A 20379-nucleotide genomic window follows, 5' to 3' on the forward strand; every position below is an offset into this window, starting at 1 on the left:
GTTCACAGATCCGACTTCAGTTTGCAGTCCGCCAGCGCCGGCAGCCCCGTGGCGTGGCTCAAGCCGTTAAACTGACCGGAGACCAGACCAGACAAGACCGCCAAGCGTAACGTGACGTCGGGCAAATACTGTGAGGCGTTCACAAGACACGGGAAATGTGCCTCCGTGCCAGTGGAAATACGAGTATAGTGGTTACGGGCAAGAATGATAATACATTTATTAATTACAAATATAATTATTGCTACAAAAATGGACCTTGGTTCCTCTAACCTGTAATCCTCTCATTCATTGTCTGAGTCTTTATGGAAGAACTTCAATCGTTTTGTTTTGTAACAAAGACAAGATGGAAACTAGTGGGGTTGGAAGACCCAATACCACTTAGTTCCTCGCAAAGGAAGGGACAAAGGCAACCCTCTTAGCAACAACCACAAATTATTGGTATTTGGCTGGAATTACCCAAGTAGGAATGTTAAATTTCCACCTGTTCTCTACAGTAGACCTCTGTGTTACTTTTTTTCCCAGTTTTATGAACGCATGCCTTACAGGTTACAACCCATTTTTCATTCAAGATGCTTTACACTAAAACTCATAACCTTGACATGTGATCCAGTTCAGTTCAATTTATTATGCCATTAGAAAACATCTTCAAAAATTCAACTACATACACACTGATGCTGTAATACGCTAACATTACACCAGATTAGTTTGGCTCTATATGTTGACACCTTGGAAAATTTATGTGTTATCAAATAAAAGATGAACAGATATTTTACTATGGGTATGAAACATCTCTTGTATCTAATTAAAATTTGAAGAGTTTCTTTACCAGGACAGGTCATCAAATGCAGCAAAGCTATATAGTTTTGAATGGAATATCTGACTTTTAAAGGGGATACTGGGCTACTCAGTATGTTTATTCTGTAATGAAATAACCAAAAAAAATGAAGCATATGTTTTCACACAGATTTTGATCCAGCTAAATGATATTGTACATTTAATCTGTACAATCATAATGGTCTTGGTCTGAGTTTCCTTGGGATAGCCGACCAGGTTATTAGTCCCTACTTAGGTGGGCCCCCAAATGAGCCAACATGATTCTTGTCAATCGGGAATCCCACTTTATCATAGCTTCCAAATTCTCCTCTCTGCAAGACAGGAGCTCCAGGATTAGGGTTGGTGATGACACCCATGAAGATCGGTACTTGAGTCATATCATCCATAAGGGCAAAGAAGAAGGGTTGGCTGAGGTGGAAAACAGGATTGGATGCACGTGAGATGACAACACTGGTGGCTGCAGCAGCCTCTGCACCCTCCTCATTTATCTCCATGCAGGATTTATGTATCACACTGGACACCAGCAGGGGGCCGTCTGCCATATCAGCCAAGTTTGGACTGGAAAACATTTCTCCCAGGCCTAAGGCAGAGAAGAAAGCACAGGCTCATCTCAAAGGATAAATTATATTATATTATATGTTTAGTCCGTAGGAGGCTGGAAATTTTCATCAATTAATAACATTTTGATCTGTGGTAAAAAATAACCACTGTAACAAGGTGCCACTGAAAAAAATATGTCTTACCCAGTTTGGTAAAAACATCCTGTAACTCTTGAGCATACTCCAGTTTGAATTTGGGGACTTTAACTTGAACGGCCATCTCCTTGGGCAAACGATTATACAGGTCCGAGATATTCAGCTTTGCAGAGAGTGAGGACACATTTACCTGGCCGGACATAGGCATGACCACCAACAGTCTCATGGACTTCTGGAATGGGAAACTCGCTACCTGCACAAGGAGAGGAAATGCAGTTCTGTGAGGGCTTTAAGTTTCGTTATAAACTGAATGTTTGATAAGAGGCCGATGGATTTTTCGGAACAGTGATGAAACCTTGAAGACTAAGTGATAGACGATATTTTTACCTGAGCCTCCAGCTCATTATCAATAAATAAACTTAAGGGATGTTTGGCATCTTCCATCACTTCAACATCAACCATGTGCTTGTCGTCAAGGTAGAAGACACCTCTGGAGGTAAAGCGCGGGTCAAATCGAGCTTTCCACTCTCCTGTAGGAAACATGGAAAAGAGTTCTCAGTTTTAGTCAGCAACATAACTCAAACACACTGTAGCTTCTGACAAAGAACATTTGCAAACACAGGTAATTTCATTGATTATTATCATTGGGATCTTTGGGAAAATTGTTATTCCCTGCAAACATAATATCTAAAAGGAGAGGCCATAAAATTATGATGACATTACACTTCTCATTCACCTTTGAAATGGACAGCATTGATAAGCATGAGGAGGAGATTGGGAGGTAAAGCAGACAGGAAGTCAGTCATCTTTCCTTGTGTTGCCTTCTCTACCCATTCATTTATCTGCTGCAAGCTCTCCAACACTGCTGGTTCTGAGTCATATAACCGCTGGGATTCACTGACAAAGTCTTGCTTTGGCGCAAACCCTACAACACACAATAAACACAAACTTGCTCAGACTATATTTCTCTTAAACCTGCTCTTCTGGTCAGCACAAATAAGTAACAAGAGAGTTCCTGCAAGCAGGAGCTGTGTAGTCTCAACTTTTAGTGTAGGTAAAAATAATTTTGACATATGCTGTGTTCTTCTAGGTAGTAACCTTGGCGCAGGAAGATACGTGTGGCAATTTGCAGGTCATTGTTTCTGAGCTGCTCTAAGACATTATGCAGAGACTCGTGGTAACAGGGGAGAGTGTTTTCATGTAGATGATGCATCAGCAGCTCCTTTGTCTCATTTACTGCACCTGTGAAGAAGAGGGGTGGCAATAATTGGATGAGAACAGTGATAGTCTCCAGACGACTATAATCTAGGGCAAGTTGCTGACACAATTCGTCAAATGTGGTAATTACGTATGTGTAGTACACAAGCTGCTTAGGTACAATGTGTCATGTAAAAGCTGCAGCAGGACATGCATACCTAAAGCCAGCTGGGAGAGGGCTAGTGATATGCTGAAAGGAGATATGATGACATTTGGTTGCTCTGGCGTTGTTTCCAGGTTCTGCAGCAGCTGCACACCCAGTTTCTGAATGGCAGCAGCGATGGCCTCCCTTGACTCCGAGCTTCGGCCGACAGACAGACAACCCTCATCTTGGTCTTCCTCTGACGAGCCCCCGTTGGGCCTTCTACGTATAGTTGTTTCAATTACAGGTGCTTCTGTGGTATCTGCAATTTCCGCTTGTGCTGTACTTTCATCTTCTACTTTCTAAAGGCAAAAATGGGAGAAAATATTCAGCCTAAGGCGACATTTACAGAACTGTGAGTTCAGATGACCACAACACTGCTGTGACACAACAAGCACAATCAGAGAAAACCTCTTCTATTCTAATTTGCCTCTGACCTCTCTGGGGTGGCTGGGCATCAAAGGAATAAGAGGCACCAAGGGGAGCACCTTATCTTCTGCCACCTCAGCATTCTGTTGAGCAGAAAGATAGTATAAAATAACAATCCATACAAGCATTATATAATCTGCACAGATTATAATCATCTGTCATAATCTTATAACTGATTTATTTGTCGTTTCAGTGCTTTACAGTGACTCCTTGGTTGCAGAGATAGATCAGCAGGAGTGTCAGACGGAGGTCCATATCCTTACAACGTAACTGTAGAAAAGAGAAACTGTTGGCTGAAAAATGTCTGACCTGCTCACTTTTATGAAGCAAGAAATATACCTCTCTTTAAAAAGTATATTGTGCAATAAATCAATATCCCTCTGAAGTCCATATTTTCACTCCTTCAATTGTTGTTACAAGCTAGTAAAAAAAAAATCAAGTCATAAAACATAACAATCTCACCTTTGTTTATTGTTTCTTTGCTATATTGTCTGCAGGTCTTAAACACTTTTCCTTTACTTAGTCGCCCTCTCTTTTAAAGGAACCCAGATCATCTGGAAATGTGCCTAGAAGGTAAAAGATACTTACTGTAGAACATGCACCAAGAATGTCACAGTAAAACTGCAAACTGTGTGCTGTCAGCAGTTACCCGGGCTGTCTTGAAGCACATCCTAATACTGCAGATTTATTATTTCATAAAACACTGTTATAGACTGTCCACTTTATGGGACAGGAAATCCACTCATCTTGGCAGACAACTTTGAGTACCAGTGCATTGTGGTGTCTACAGACATTCAGAATTCAAATTAACATAAAAATGTCCAGAGGTATTAGCTGGTATAACGTCATAGCCCCTCTGAGACTTCACACAAACATGAAAATCCACGAATAACTGAGTAATATTTAGAATATTCCACCAAGTTTGTACAATAATGTCCCGATAAATTTATTTCAATATATTTAATCTTACCTTAACTTTAAATAGAAAAAAACTTGCTGCCTTGTCCAAAAAAGGAGCGACTAAGTGACTGTGGATGGCAGAATTCCTGAGAGCAAAAGATTGGCACTGGCTCAGCAAACAGTTAAATATCAACTTACATTGATTGGGGCCTCATTTAAGTCACTATTTGTTTGTAAATGTAGCTACGGAGACTCTTCCAAGGTTAAATATTGAAGCCTGACACGCTTAGCTGTTTTGCATGTCAATGGGCAGGTGATAAAATCATAACAACTAAATCTTTGACAGGAAACATGACAGCTTAAATGCAAAATTGTGGTTAATCCAACTGTGTGTGGGCAAACAAATACAACTTGCTGACACATTTGATGTCGTAGAGCACAGGCCCACATTTCCACGAAACCCCTGGCCTTGATATAGTACCATTTCAACAAAACTGACAGCCACACTTGACTGCTTAGTCTAAAATTCATGGTTATATGTTATGAATAATAATATCTTTAAGAGACTGGAATAAATAAGGAGGAAAAGAAGCTGATTTGGTCACATTTCACCACTACGCAAAGGTGATATCTTCTAGATCACATGACAGTCGTCTGCAAACACAAGAGGGGACTTTGTCCAATCTGAACTCTAGTGACTCAGTGCAAGCTGGAAGGCGAGGGAGTCATAATGAATCCAAAAGAATCACACAGAACAACTGGGACACAGAGAACATGGAAGTAATTTTTATTAATCCAGTTAATAAATAAACAGTTTGATGGAGAGATTCTGGATCAGTTGGAACAACGTCAGTCGTGCAACTACAAACTTTCTTTTTAAAACCAAGTTGGTTGTTTTAGGATTGAGCTTTCACTCCTGGTTTACAAAAAACACAAGATATCAAAAAGGTCTAGTACACTTGTCAGAGCATTTTGAGGTTTGGCCAAATAATTAGAAAAGTAGGCAAATTGTGTATTACAACATCACGGTGATAAAATCATATAAACAGCAAAGCTTTGACTGTTGGATAATACTGGGCTCTGAAAACTTGTTTAGATTCATTAAGAGTTAATGAAAACTGGGCTCAATTTAAGGAACAAAAATCTCTACTGTACATTAATTTGCACTACACAATAAGGAGCAAGTTAAACCCCATTTTTTTATTGATGTATAACTTTTCTCAACATATTCATATGCACTTATATATCAATGTTAAATTACAAAACTGTTTATCTTGGCATTGACTGTTCCCATGTTAGCTTTCGTGGTCAGAAATTAGAAAGGTTTGAGTTCACTACTTGGCATACCCAGTGAAAGTGGAATCTGCCGATATACACTCCCAGTATAATGTTGCTACAGGTTCTAACTGCTAAATCAAGAATCCCTAAACACGGTTTAGAAAATACCAAAGCAACTTCAAGTAATTTATTAGTGGATAAAAACATTCAGTCTTTAAAATCTGTGTGAGAATCTAAATGTTACAATTCAGGCCATACTTGTGCAGTAGAATAAAGGCTGTGCATTGGTAACTGACTTCTGTATGTGTCGACAACTGAAGTGTCTCCACTCTGAGACGACGTACAAAGACGGTTGTCGAAACAGTGAGTGTAATTTTATTGTTAATGATGTATAAACATCCTACTCTGAAAAAAAAAAAAAAACTCTCATTGACTATGGAAAAATGCTAACACAAACAAATGATTTGATCCACAAATACTGCATAGTTTAATCAGTGCATTTAGATACGCATCACGTATTCTGATGTCAAGGGAAATAAAAGGTGAGGTCAATGTATTTTTGGTGTTGTTATGCATCTATTTGGAAAGTGTAAACACTACATTAGAACCAGGTTTGGTTCCACCTTCCTGAGCATGTCTTCTGATTCATTCTTTGACCATAATTGACCTTCAAGAATTTCCGATTATATACTATCTATACATCTATAGGCTTTTAAAAAATCATGGGATTTACTGTACATGATAAATGTCAATAGCATGGCACACATTTCCTGTCCATCAAATTCAGTGCCAATAGCCAGAGCGGCAAAATTCAGTAGACATGAAGATTATACAATGCCTCTACTTGTGCTGCCTTGTTCAAAGAACTGACAACCAGCCCTACCAGCACAATCGACCTCAAGCACAGGAGAAGGGACATTAGCTCAGACATCTGGTGTCTTCACAAATAAGACACTTTGAAGGTCAGCGGTAAGAGTGTTCAGTGTAGCTGGGAACCACTGATTTAAGCTAATAACCGAATGGCACCATTCTCAGAGCCCAGCAGCAGAAGCCTCTTGGTGGGCAGGACTGCCAGGCTGGTCAGAGTACCACGAAAGTTCTCAGAGCTCAGCTTTGTGCTACTAACGGGGCTAAGGGATATATCTGCCATGGAGTACACCCCGATCTTGTTAGCTACTGTTCCGGTTACAATCTCCGAACCATAAAGGTCAAAGGCGTGGATGGGGTCGGACTGCGACTTGTACTGGCGTATAGGCTTGTTTTCCAGATCTTTCCACACTGTGAGCGTGTAGTCAGTGGAGGAGCTGATGACCAAGTTTCCCTCTGCAGCCTGAAAAGAAAACAAAAGAAAGGAAGTCACTGAATACTAAGTTTTGTGATTAAATACCAAGCAATGCAATTTAAATTTCCTTCTAAATACCCTGATATTGAAGAATATGAGAAAAGAAGACGTGAACTAAAGTAAAGATACTTTAAAAAGACAAAATCAATAAATCAATATTGATAAATAAATTAGGCAACAGCACGCAGTCCTATTTGCTTATATTCATTTCTCACTCATATTGTCTACAGTTACTGACTAAGTGCCACTCTAAAGCACATAGCTTGAGATTTAATGAAAATTACTAAAAACATCTGACGAACATTTTTGCTGTTGCCACAAATTTAGAACTCTTAGGTGGGAGTAAGTTCAATGTGTTTGATCACCTTTGTTTACTACAAAATGTATTTCAAATGAGATAAAATAATGATCAGAGTTTGTTTTTAATTTCCTAGCTTAATGTGAAAACAGCTACTGGTTGATACGTGTAAGAACTGAGGGGAAGAGTCTGAGTAATATGAATGTGCCAGTGAGAACCACCATGGTCTTTCTAATGAGTAACCTGTGTTCATATTTGCCTAAACTTGTGCCTTAAAACTAGAGATACAATCCTTGACCTAATTTGGGGTTAAATAAAGTTTGCTCATCCTTGCGCTCTGTTGACAACAGATTTGCTGGGTACAACTTTCACCATCTCTGCACCACTACCTGTGGGGAATGTCAAAATAAAAGCCACTTGGTTGACTGTCTTTTTGAATATTTATCACATGACTACTGAAAAGTACAGCCACACCTTCTAGCTTGAGTATGTGGTGTTGTCCAGGAATACAGTATAACAATTTTCTGGTGGATTTTTTGGAACATTACCAGTGTCATGCAATAGCTCAGGCTTTTACATAATTGGTTTGTACTAAATCATAACTAAATTAACACTACACCTATTAAATTATAAGATGAATGCACATCAAACAGTAATCTTCCAATCTCTGACATTAACAAATTTAATGAATTCAGTAAAACACTTTTTTATTTTTATCAGGGACAGGCAGCTCTCAACTTGCATCAAAAATGGGTCAAGTATCAGCATAAAATTATCCAATAATCCATGTAGACAACCCACCAAGAGGTCATATGTTAGACATGGATCACTCAGATAAGGAGAGTCAACACAATGAGAAGTGATTAACTGGCTCGTGTGCACTGCGTGGGTTGGGATTTCCACAGTTTGTGGTCACTGCAAAAGTTTCCACTGTTTACCAGAAAGCGTGATTGTGATTTCGTACCCACCAGGTTCAGCTGGTTGATGCACCACCTTACAACCAGCAGCTGAAAACACTATAAATACTCTCCTGCTGTTGCCTTCCTATCTTGTTGCAGAAAAGACAGAAGACGTTTTTACAGAAACACAATATACACTTAAACTTGGTTTCAGTGTTTACTGTGTACCCTAGCTTGTCATTGTTGTAATTTAAAACAGTTAAAAATGATTTGCATAATGTTCCCAAATTGTTTAAATAACAAATTCTATTTATTGAACACCACTGACCCAGATGTTACCCAGAGGCAGCTCTATTCACTAATATAGACATAAGGTGTAGAAAACTACACGCTTTACGCACACACACTCCAAATATACCTTCATTTGAAGGATATCTCCCTCATGAGCCGGCCAGCCCTTCAGAATAAGCCCTGTGCGTGCGTCTAGCAGAACAATGAAGCCAGATGAGAAACCTGCAGCCACTGTGCGCCCTGAAGGGCTCACTGCCAGGTAGCGGATAAGGCCAGCACTCAAATTGTTGTATGCCAGACGAAATTCATGCTGAGGATATAAGGGAAGATTTGTCACTGTCAAGTCTGAAATAACTCTATAGTGCAGAAATGTAGAAAGTGCTAACAGTTTTGAAAACACTACAACAACTGATGTCTGCTGGATGTTTAATGGCAAAGGTCTTGACAGAATGAGCTTGTTAAGTGAAATTGCTACCTGCAATCCTGGTTTGCGAGGATCAATGAAGCGGAGAACAGAATCTGCACTGCCAAACACAACACTGCAGTTTGGAGCTGGCATGGTAGTGACAGCTGTAATGGGATTCTTTCCATCCACAGCTTCATATGAGCGGATCTGCTTGCCTAAGGACAAAAAAACAGAATGTGGTTACATAGTAAAGTACTTGAACAATATTATAAGCTCTAGATACACAGTTCTAATCGTGAGCCGAAATGTTTTGTGCTTGATATCCCGTACCTGTATACTGGTCCCATAGGTGCACAGTACCATCACAGCTGATTACTTCCTGCGAAGCCTCAAGCTGTCCTACATAGAAGACTGACTTTCGATGGTCGTTATACGTCAGCCTAGGCTCCACCTCCTGTGTCCCATCACCATGGTTATAAAGAGGCCAAAGCTTAACGGTCTTGTCTTTACTACCGGAAAGGAAGTAATCCTCTCCTGCGAGCGGTGCCAAACACTTTGTGGTGCCTGAGTGACCTAGGAAGCTCTGCAGCCGGATCTGGTGGAAGTGGAAATGTGGATCCTGTTGGTTGAGACCTATCTCGTACTGCCAGTAGGCCAGCCAGTTCCCCTGCAGGGAGCGGCCACTGCGAGGGAGCTCTTGCTTTAGGGCACTGTCCTCCAGGGTGGGGCCTTTCACCCAGGATGAGGAAAAGGAAGCCAATGTGCCAACAGATGGAGTGGTGAAGGTGGAGGCAGTGGTGATAATGGAAGTGGTATGGCTGGAGCGTCCCCAAGAGCTGGCCAAGCCAAGGTTCGGGCTACCACTATAATCATTGTCTCGGGACACTTGGATACGGTTTCCTACCAGGTGGCTCCCAAAGGTGCCTGACTCAGGGAGGGAGTCCCCTAGCGGGGTGGAGCTACTTGAGGGTGCAGGAAAGGGGCTGCAACCCACACGTCTGCCGAAACCAGAAGAGAGACCCATTGAGAATGGAGGCAGCTCTGCCCTGGACGCTGCTGTTAGGTTCGTCTCTGGACTCCACTGGCTCACACTCTGATGGTAGGACTGGGCCAATTGCCAGACCAGCTCGTGGTTGGGAACCAGCTTACGAATTGCCATATCACCTACAGAAATCACAATAAAACACTCATTTTTACCAGTGAAGTGTAAGAGTATATTTGAATTTATCACAGTTTACTGCCATGTTCCCGCTGGACGGGGTATTTTGTATTTGACACAAGATTAGGCATTTCCTACCTATGAGACAGTAGAAGGGGATGTAGGAGGCGTGTGCCATCTCAGGGTTAAATACAGTTTGCAGCTCCTCCAAGACCCCCAACTCATATGTCACATTTGTCTCTTCGGCTGTACAGAAATCCACCACTGTGACCTCTCCCACAACTCTGCGAGGGGCGCTGTCGAGCTACAGAAAAACAGAGACAGGCACCACATCTGTTTACCTTACCATTCCATTTTACAAAGAAACAGACGTAAGTACATGGATAAACATTTAAATGATCTGATGCAACAAGAACAACCATCCTGCCATACTCACAAATGCATGTACTTTCTCTCTCTCCATGTGGTTGACAGTTCATATTACAAGTTTTTGTCTTTTGTTTTATCAATTTTTTCATCCGCCTTTGTGTCATTTGTTTTACATATAGCTCTCTGTGAAAGATGTGCTTGTTGAAAGCATTCTAGAAATAAACTTGACATGACACAACATCAATCAGCCCTTATGTATTGTGCGTCCGCTGTGTGCATACCTGGGGATGCAGAGATTGCAGCAGAGAGAAAACAGCAAAGAACCGGCGCAGAGTGTCAGCCATATGCTGTTGCACCATCTCCCTACCGATGCGCAGACAGATGAGAGCCATCAGGCTGAGTGTCTTGAGACAGACGGCAGTGCGTGTCTGCACCCCGCTGGGAAACCTGAGTACAGCAGAATGAAATACAACCGAGCAGAAGATGAATGATAGATCTAGTGTAGCACATTTTCTGATTATTTTTCAACACAAACATGAAAAAGAGATAGCACTTCAAAAAGTATGAACAGTTCAAAATGTGTGACAAAGGAAAAAATCTGCGATATTTTACAGTGATGCTGCTGTCAGACAAGTCTTTGAATTCGTGTTTGAATTATGAAACCCTAAGGAACTGTCGTGTGTGGTTCTTCAACATACGTATGTGTGTATATAGGTATGTTTGTTATTTACCCCATACTGGGGGTGGTGAGCAGGTCCAGTAGTGGCAGAAGCACATCCTGATTGATCTTCATAAGCATGTCCATTAGAGTGGTATCAGAGAGAAAGACAATGATCTTCTGTGTAAGTGCAACAGCTCCAAGCAGACTTGCCTCCTTACGTGTGTTAAGACGTTGCGAAGAAGGTGGAGACACCTGGAAAACATGCACATTGGTAAAATTAAACGTACATTTTTGTAAAATTTCAGAACGAACAATTACCTTAAAATGTCCCTTGATACAAAACATTTGTTTGCCCATGAAAAAGCAAACTACCTTAATAAGGCAAAAAAAGGGCTGGTGGTGGTGGTGGTGGTGGTGGTGGTTATGTACAGGCAAGTGTAGATTCTCTTTTTGGTATGATTTTTCACATCTTACCAGATATCCTATATAAGGGAGGTACTGGTAAGTGAGTACAGGCTCTCCATAAAGTTGAGCTATGTAGATGAGACAGTCCAACACGGGTCCTGCTGTCTGATCGCCGACCACGGGTTTCTTCTCATACACGTTGCCCATTCCCACGCTGTCCAGACTGTTTTCCTCAGATGCAGTGGCCACAAACTGGTGCTTCTCAGTCCCTACAGACAGAAAACATGAGAAGGAAAATGGATGAAGAAAACACAAGTAGTAACTCATAACATTGGTTAGAAAATACAAAACCCTAGGGCACGGTTTTGTCATTGCTGCAAAATATACGTGTATAAATGGGGCAATCAAACAATTAAGCTGTTAATTTACGTACCAATGTAACAATTTGTGAGCACTCGCAGCAAATTTCTGGCTACGTATCGAGACGTCACTGTTGGTCCAAGTTTCGCTGACAGCCATCGAACTGTTTTGCAGACTGTATCTGTGTGAAGACATATTTAAAAACATTAAACATTATCAGTTAATAAACAAATGCTTTACATAAACATCCATCATTCACTCACCTAGAAGAATCTTTTGCTCTTTCTCCTCAGAGTCTTCTGATGGATCATGGTCGTCTTCATCCTCCTGCTCTCCCACAATGCCCTTCTCAGTCTCTTCCAGTGCCATTCCATTCACAAACTCACCCTCCAGGGTGGCAACTGTGGCCACTGAATCTTCTGTGCAACCAGAGAGAGTGAGCTCCAGGTTGGGTACAGTAGGGTCATCTGTCCCCTCATTAGTCTCAGTCACTTCTTCTTCCTCCAGCTCTCCTCCCTCTTCTCCCTCACTCGCGTGTTTAAGGTCCTGGCTGCTGTCAGCCGATCTGAGACTGGCTCGATCCCGCATTGAGTCTCCATCACCCAGGGAGAGTTCACTTGTGCTGCTTTTGTCACTTAGTTTCCCCACACTTAGAGACTCTTGGTCTTGATCCTTGGATGCAGAGTTCTGGCCCTGCTGTTTCCCAGCAGCCACACCTGCTCCACTGTTGACATAGAACCCATTCTGAAAGTCCTCTGCCTCTGAGAGAAACACTTGGTCGTTGAGACTGATGCCAGAGGAGTAGTCGACCAGCCCTGTGTCTCCCACCACCCCAACTCCTCCACTTGCACCACTGCTACCACCAATATTTCCGCTAACAGACCCAGACGATGACCGCACCTCACCACACTGAAAGTCCTCTTCCTCTTCCTCTCCTAGATTGCATGTGCCAGCCCTCAGCCCTTTACATGCTTCTCCGCCAGAGCCTGAGATACAGCTTTCAAAGCCAGTGATGACCTGCAGCACATGGGGGAGTAGACTGGACAGAAAGGCCTGCAGGCCGAGCCTCATAATCAGCTGCAAAATGAAACAGTCAGTGTAGAGATAGAAGCGTCCTCGCAGGCAGTGAGGGTTTTCATAAACGTTGATCAGTGGTTTCAGTAAGTACTTGTTTGCATTTCTGGGACCCAGTACTCTAGAGATGGGCTCAAAAAGGTACCAAGCAGCATACACAGCAGTGGACTCCTCAAGCATGAGGGCTAGAATGAAGGGCAAAAGAATCTCAAGACCCTCACCTGTGATGTTACCACGCAAGAGCGTCTCAAGCTGCTGCCACAGGTAAAAGACAACATCTCTTCCTTGAAGGCTACATGTAGTCTCCATCTTAGTGTGGTAGGAAAAGATAAAACCATGAAGTACTGCAAAATAGGAAGGGAAAGGAAAGGGGGTAATGATTGAGTTCAGTAACTGGCAGGGGTTTGGAGGAGGGAGACCATCGCAGATGGGGTCATATTTGAAGAGGAGTGGACGTGGGCAATCTGGTACTTCTCTATGTGCTATTCCAGAGTGTTTCTCTATTAGCAGCAGTGTCTCAAGAGCATGGTGTAAAGACAGTGGCACGTCACGGAGGCTGGCAGAGCAAAGCTTCATAACAGCTTGGAAACGCTGTCTGAGGGGGGTTCCTGGTTTCAGTCCTCTCAGTTTAAAGGAGAAGAATATTTCAGCGATTAGAACACCAAGGGCTTGCATGTCTCTTTGGTACAGCTGTGTAAGAGTGGGTAGAGATTCAATTATCACACCGTTTCTCGTGCAGTCACTAGATCCTGCAGGATGGCATACTTCAGCGTGCAGACTCTTCACCAGGAAATTGTTCAACTTCTCCAGCTCTTCCAAAGGCTGTAATGGGTTGAACCCTTCAGGGAGGATGATCTTGATTTCTTCTGCACTGGTGGCGGTTACAATTCCTTCCCCATGTTTTTTGTTCACTGGTCCACCTCTTTGTAACATGGCACTGCGTAAACCAGGGCCTAAGCCACTTGTAAAATCACCGGGGAATGAACTCGGGGACTGAGATACAATGAGTGCTGTGTGCTCTCCTCCCATTTTTCCTCCTGTCGTACTGACACTTGGCAATGGCACAGAGCAGGATTCAGAACTGGATGAGCAAGATGCTAATGAGTCCAGAGCTTCTGTACCTTGTTCAAGCTCTTCATCTCTGTCTACCATGGTCCAGCCACTGGACTCACACCCTGTGGACTCTGGCACCATTCCATCCACAGTGTCAGCATTGGTGTCGATTTGAGGGATGTGTAGAGAAGGCACATTAAGAGCAGCAAGGCCAAGGAGAGGAGGTTCTGCTGGGGCATACTGGGAAGGAGATAAGCGGGGTGGGTGGGGTTGGTCAAACAGCTGAACTACACCATAGGTAGTCAGATTGGTGTGGTTGTCCACTAGGTGCAGGCACACATTCTTGGCTTTGACAGCTTCTTTACCAGACAATTTATAGCCAAATGTGAGGTCTATCCAGTGATGCAAATGCTGGGACACCTCTCTGCTCTCTAGAAGGCGCCGGTGGACCTCAATAAACTCCTCACAAGACTTGCACCAGGAAGGCACATCCAGGTCTGGCATGTCAGGGTGGATAGAGCGGAAAATGGAGGGATCTGTGTAGAACTCTGGAATGCACTCATCAGGGGTCCAGGTCTGCATGCGCTCCATACTGGCTGGGTATTCATTAGGCTCCCACTGGGATCTAACATGACTGCATAACACTGACTTGGGTGTCTGCCTGGCTTTGTAGACATAGTACGTAATGTCTGAGAGCACATCAGATATATGATGAGGTACATGGAGGTGGTCAGACTGTCCAGCACTGCCAGCACCTACAGAGCCAGTGAGGTCTCCACCTACACCACCCCCACCAACCCCGTTACCCACTGCAGCTGCCAGAGCCTCTTTGGTCATCTCATATGTAAAGTCCAGCTGTTTGTCCCCCTTATTGAGCCTGAACTTTGACCTCCTGAGGTCCCGGAATTTTCCAAATGGCACAGTGAAATCCACCACCCATGGCAGCACTGGGTGATAATTAGGGTCTCCTTCTCGCCGTCCTGCTAACCTGTTCAGTTCCATCAAGTAGCGGAAGTTACTGACTCGTCCATGAACCCAGTCCAGAACCAATGTCTTGAGCTCATCAAAGCAGTCTTTGCAAAGTCTTTTATTCTCTTGGCTCACACATACATTGTCCCTTGGCGGGACACTTTTTGGCACATGTCTGCCAGTAACATCACTGTTTGCATCCTGTTCCGTCCCCAGTTCCTCATAATGGGCTAGGTTGAGCTTGAGACGGCTGCAGAGCTGCTCATCTACTGCTATGTCCTGCAGAGAGAGCTCGCCACAAGACAGACCTGCTGCATGACATGCCTGCAGAGCTATTAGTAACTGGTAGAGAATGAACAACACTTTGGCATGGCTGTTGGCGAGCTTGGCTGGGCTGAAGGAGACAATATCTTGGAGTGAATACTGAGTATATGGTAGAATCACATACAGCATTTCTACCGTCTCCAGCAGACACTCTGCAGGCAGAACATTTGGACATAGGTGGTCTGGCTGGGACTTGGAAAAGCAAGATGAACTGGATGGCAAGTAGCTTTCTTTCTCCTTCTCTCTGGCTGGAGAAAGGGATGGTGACACTCTGTCAGATGAGATGAATGTGGAATTGAAGAGCTTCTGTAGCGCATGACGCACTGCATCTACAGCTGCAATATGCATTTGCTCATTGGCTCCTGCATATGGCTGCACAAGTTTGTAATGAACTTCACGCCATAGATTCCTGAAAAAAGGAATAAAGACAAAAAGCTGATACATTACTATCTCAAACATGTTCTACTCAACAACTGCATTTATTTTTCTTCATTTAAGTATTTAATTATTAAGGTAAATCTCACATGAGTAAACTTTAAATTCATTGTATGCAAGACATTTAACTGATATCTATCCTTAGAATTCAATTGTATAACAAGGCAAACAGTTAAGTCAGACTTTCTGACTATAGAAACCTTTCAAAAGCTACAAGCAAAAGTTAAATGACTAATTTTACTTAGAGAGCATGATTAAGCAACCTTATTTGACAGTAAATGAGAAACCATAGCAGGTGAAAATGCAGTTGAATAGACAAATGCCAAAGCAATCCACAGAGGCAAGTTCTAGTTCATTTTAAGAGAAGCTCCAAGTAACCTAATTTTAGGGCTGTAACAATTATTTTCATTATCAATTAATATAACCATTATTTTTCAATTGCTTACTGTATAAAATGTCAGAAAATAGTGAATAAAAATGCCCCATTCATTTTCCAAAGCCCAAGGTCAAGTCTTCTAACTAGAATATATGCATTTCCTGAAGAAAATACGTGTGATTGCTGCATATGCTGCTGTTGCTTTATTTTCTGACATATTAAGTGAACGATACCATAGTCATTTTACTTTTTTTGCATTATTGAGGCAGAAATGCAGCTCATATCATCCTGAACAGCCATAAAAGGAGCAAACTTATGAATGGCTAAAAAACATACAAAGTAGTTTTGTACCTGGCCACATAGTGGTGCTATCGCTACAATTTTTGACTATGTGAAAAATATCACCATTGGCCAGCTGTCTGTCAAGTTTCAATTCTGTAGTCTTTACAGTTTGAGATATTTGCGATTATATGCACTCCTCATTAAAAAAAAATTAATAACTCATTAACTACAAGAGATATCAACAAGCTGTTTACAAGCTAATATGGACTTGTTATGCTTGACATTTTAAAAGTGGAACCATGTTTCTAGCCATCACTATCTGGGAGTAGCAGCAATTTTTATTAAGCAACTTTTTTTTTTTAAACTATAGCACCCCCCAGTGGTCTTATTCGTGGTGTCAGTCTGTACCCCTTGAGCCAAATTTGTTTGCAATTGGATGAAGCATTCAAGAGCTATTGCAGGCTGAACTGAACGCACTCACAGAAGATTGTTAAACAATCGTGGAAAAAAGATAAATGATTTCCCACATGTACTAATTTTGGTGAAGCTTGAATAAAAGATGTAGGATAGAGAGTCAAAAGTATGTCTAGCAAAAATTCAAAATGGCAGAAAAAAAAAAAAGTATGACGCAAATGGGCGTGGCCTATATGAAACTTCTCAGCGTCATCCGCTGAATCCATAGACACCAAAACTTTTTCTTCTATCCCTCATGCTTTCCAAGATATTAGCCAAAATATTTTGCAATGTTTGTTACCAAGTGGTGGGGCTTTTGCTACCATATTTGAGTATGTGAAGCACTGAAGTACGGGACAATTGTTCACCAAGTTCTTGACCTATTGCGTTTATAGTTTTTGAGATATCCATATGTTTGTTCATGTTTCATCTTGTTGCGCTCATTCCCCAATAGAAACCCATTTTTAAAAAAATTAATAAAATAATTCATATAAAATCAGTCGTTACAGATGACTGCACCAAAAGTAATAGTACATATCTCCTATACATGCTTAACATTTTAGCTTTGCAATCGTGTTTCTAGCTGCAAGAATGTAGGACTAATAGCATATCAAAAAATGTGGAAGAAAATAGAAGAAGTTAATGCAGCAATTACACAATTACTTGTTTTGTATAACCAACAATCAAAAACCCAAAGAGTAAATAAATAAATGTAAACTAAAATACGTTGGGGAAAAAAAAACCAAAAAAAAAAAAACCAAAAAACAGGAAATCCTCACTTCCCAGTAGGCAGAACCAGAGAGTGTAGTTGCTAGACCACTGACTTTAATGACTAATCAATTATAAAAATTGTTGCAGATTAATTTTCTAATTATCAATTTATCGATTAATCATTAATTGTATTACCACTTTGTATTACCACTTTGAAGAAGAGTAACTCATTTTCACAAGTAGTAACTTAACAGTCAATTGTCATGGAAGTGACAGATCATCTTGAAATGGAGATTTTTATTTTTGACTGAGCTTTAGCAAAAGCATAAGGTGACACGCTTGGCCACATTTTACAGTACAATGTCAAAATATATACAGTACCTGACATTATGCTGCGACACACACTGCATGGTTTTGACATAAGAATCCTGTGACATGAATTCCATTTGTTGATCGCATGGGTCTCTGGCCAATCTGTAGCTCAGCTTGCTTTTCCTCAGACCCTGAATGCACACTCGTGTCCACCCAGGAGGCAACTTTGCCTGAGAACACTGAAGGTACGTGCGAATTTCAGGCTCACTGGTGCTGTCAAAGCGGGCACAGCGCATGACCTTCCTTTCCCTCAGGCCCGTCACCCAGCGCGCAGGAACAAGGGCTATGAGCTCCCGGGGACGGGGGCCCAGGCCTTGCTGCCGTCGGTCAATCCCCAAGTCTTTCTCGACTGCATGCATCAGCCAATCCATGGTGAGTCTCCAATGCTTCCAGAGTTGCACACTGATTAGCTGTGGTCACCTCACTGTCTCCCACCGGGGATGATTTTCAGACATCCATGCAGGAAGAAATCAAAGTCATCAAGGGCAGACCTAATCCCCTCGTCCGTCTGTCCCACCGAAGATTTCAATGAAAGGCATAAATGAACAATTAGATGAGCAACAACTACCTTTGTCGTGCTTAAAAAGTAACACTGCTGTGCAATGCTGAAATGAGAGATTGTTTTCTACAGGAGGAGAAAAGCAGGTTGCTGCAGTGAAAGAGTGATGTGATGTTGGTGAATGCACATGACTACTTGTTCTTCTAAAAGACCCTGAAGTTTGAGCTCATCTCACATGACTGAGCTACTTCTCACTGACTGAAATACTTCTGCTCGATCAACAACTCTACACCCAGTTGGCCGGTTCCCTGAAAAAAGCTTCACATTTGAAGTTTAGTGATTTCACCTGTCACTTTACAACAATCAAACTATTACGCTCATGTCGAACCAGCAGTTAAAAGATTTGAATTTATTTTGAATAACGTTAGCTAGGTTGCTAGCTGGTTGGCAGAGATAACATCCGAGAAACGATAAAGCCCAATTTAAACCAAGACTATAGATACTGAAAGTCTCAAATAAACATGTAAATATGATTTAGTTAAGGACAACATCTCTAACGTTATCAATACGGGAACGACAAACCCTTTGAGAAGAAGCTCGAAGACAATTGGGGAAGTAACGTCAACTTAACGCTAGCAGTTAGCTTAACGAAGAGGCTAAGGTTACGAGACCTAGCTCAGGCAAGCAGTAATGCATCATATAGTTACTAAAATCATTGACACGAAATTAAACAAGAGCAGTTACACATGTTAAATTCAACTCCACAGTCATCACAGAACGACAGCGCTTACTGTTTAATGTTTAGCTCGCCTCTCACCACTTGTAACAGTTGACAGCTAGCTTGCGTTGAGCCGAGGATGCACCGCCGGTTTCACGCATCGTGAACTCGCACCACATTAACTTGACGAAACGGGGACATGCTGCGGGGCGGCGTGCGCTCGCTCCGTCTCCCGGTGTTTACAGGTGCGCGTCGGCGGGCAGACGACAGTCAAGTCACGACGGCAGTGTCCCTTGTGCTAAGTCGGAGCCATGTTTCAGAAGCGGCACCTCACGTGACACAACACCAGCCCCGTCTCATGTGACTGCTGCTGCTGCTGCTGCTGCTGCTGCTGCTGCTGCTGCTGCGGCAGGACAGGGGCACTTCCACATCCTCAGTGACCTGCAAGAACATCTGATAAACGCCACACAGTAGCCAAGTCAAATTTATTTAAAGTGCCTATTCATTTAAGAACAACAAACGCTACAGGGAGATTAAGTTATGGGATTATTTGACTTAATATTACAATCAAACAAAAACGCAGGGGTGATACAATAAAAAACACATACTTACATAAGAGGATATAAGTAAATTAATAAAAGCGTAGAATATCTGGATAAAATCAGAACACAAACAGCATTGTACAAACAACGGAGAAAATATAAACGAATAAAAGCCAGAGTGTGGTCAGGCGTGTCTTCATGATGACAATTAAGAGGCTAGAGAAAAGAGATGAGTCTTCAGATGGGTTTTAAAGACATCAGTGGAGAGGGAAGGTCTAATTGTTAGGGGCTGACTAGTTTAAGGGCCGACAGGTGAAAATGCCGATCACCTTTGGTTTTTAACTGGGTGAGTGGAATGGAGAGCAGTGATTGGTCAGCAGATGTGAGGGGGGGGGGGGTCTGGAGCTGGAGTAGGGGTTGAACGGTTCAGAGATGTAACCTGGTGCCTGAAAGCCTGGTGCTTTCAAAACAAATAAAAGAATCCAAAAATCAGTTCTGCACATCACTGGTAACCACCGAAGAGAGGCCAGTAGTTTTCTGGTTACTTGATAGAGCCAAAGTGGATAGTCAACTGTGCTGTTGATGCAGTGATTTCATGTGATTTAACAATATGTTGGGGTCAACATAGTTTTAACAGTAAGGAGAGCAGTGCAGTATATATATATATGGCCACCCCCCTTCGCAAACTGGGTACACTGTCTGAACCTTTTTACGCTTTCTCTATTTATATTGGATATGCTGCTTTTGTTGTCTTTTGCATGGTCTTCTAAGCAGTTTTCTGGCCAGGAAAATTACTTTAATCATCTTATTTTAGAAACCACATCATAGACTACTTCCCAAACCAAC

At 42.1% G+C, this 20379-nt stretch overlaps 2 protein-coding genes across 6 annotated transcripts; both read right to left on the reverse strand.

Moving 5' to 3' along the window:
- Window positions 1-118: 118 nt before the first annotated feature.
- Window positions 119-4606, reverse strand: serpinf2b (serpin peptidase inhibitor, clade F (alpha-2 antiplasmin, pigment epithelium derived factor), member 2b). 3 transcript variants are annotated; one of them, XM_040131146.1, is made up of 10 exons: window positions 4328-4606; window positions 3820-3923; window positions 3559-3627; window positions 3366-3440; window positions 2945-3230; window positions 2628-2771; window positions 2266-2454; window positions 1917-2059; window positions 1578-1782; window positions 119-1414 (listed from the first exon to the last, which is right to left on the reverse strand). In XM_040131146.1, exons 3-10 carry the CDS (start codon window positions 3610-3612, stop codon window positions 1062-1064), a joined length of 1449 nt encoding a protein of 482 aa, XP_039987080.1. In that variant the 5' UTR covers window positions 3613-3627; window positions 3820-3923; window positions 4328-4606; the 3' UTR covers window positions 119-1061. The 3 variants fall into 3 exon arrangements, with proteins under 3 accessions (XP_039987080.1, XP_039987081.1, XP_039987083.1); XM_040131147.1 differs by lacking the exon at window positions 4328-4606 and adding an exon at window positions 4007-4320; XM_040131149.1 differs by lacking the exons at window positions 3820-3923; window positions 4328-4606 and adding an exon at window positions 3946-4320.
- Window positions 4607-5499: 893 nt separating this feature from the next.
- Window positions 5500-19797, reverse strand: wdr81 (WD repeat domain 81). Of its 3 annotated transcripts, none has more exons than XM_040130406.1 (13): window positions 19604-19797; window positions 19065-19432; window positions 17784-18282; window positions 11989-15554; window positions 11799-11906; window positions 11435-11634; window positions 11031-11212; window positions 10581-10746; window positions 10069-10234; window positions 9102-9935; window positions 8841-8986; window positions 8493-8675; window positions 5500-6865 (listed from the first exon to the last, which is right to left on the reverse strand). In XM_040130406.1, exons 3-13 carry the CDS (start codon window positions 18143-18145, stop codon window positions 6539-6541), a joined length of 6240 nt encoding a protein of 2079 aa, XP_039986340.1. In that variant the 5' UTR covers window positions 18146-18282; window positions 19065-19432; window positions 19604-19797; the 3' UTR covers window positions 5500-6538. The 3 variants fall into 3 exon arrangements, with proteins under 3 accessions (XP_039986340.1, XP_039986339.1, XP_039986338.1); XM_040130405.1 differs by having other exon boundaries at window positions 19091-19444; XM_040130404.1 differs by having other exon boundaries at window positions 19065-19444.
- Window positions 19798-20379: the final 582 nt, after the last annotated feature.

Source organism: Xiphias gladius, chromosome 7 (assembly GCF_016859285.1).
Source record: "Xiphias gladius isolate SHS-SW01 ecotype Sanya breed wild chromosome 7, ASM1685928v1, whole genome shotgun sequence".
NCBI classification, from domain to species: domain Eukaryota; kingdom Metazoa; phylum Chordata; class Actinopteri; order Istiophoriformes; family Xiphiidae; genus Xiphias; species Xiphias gladius.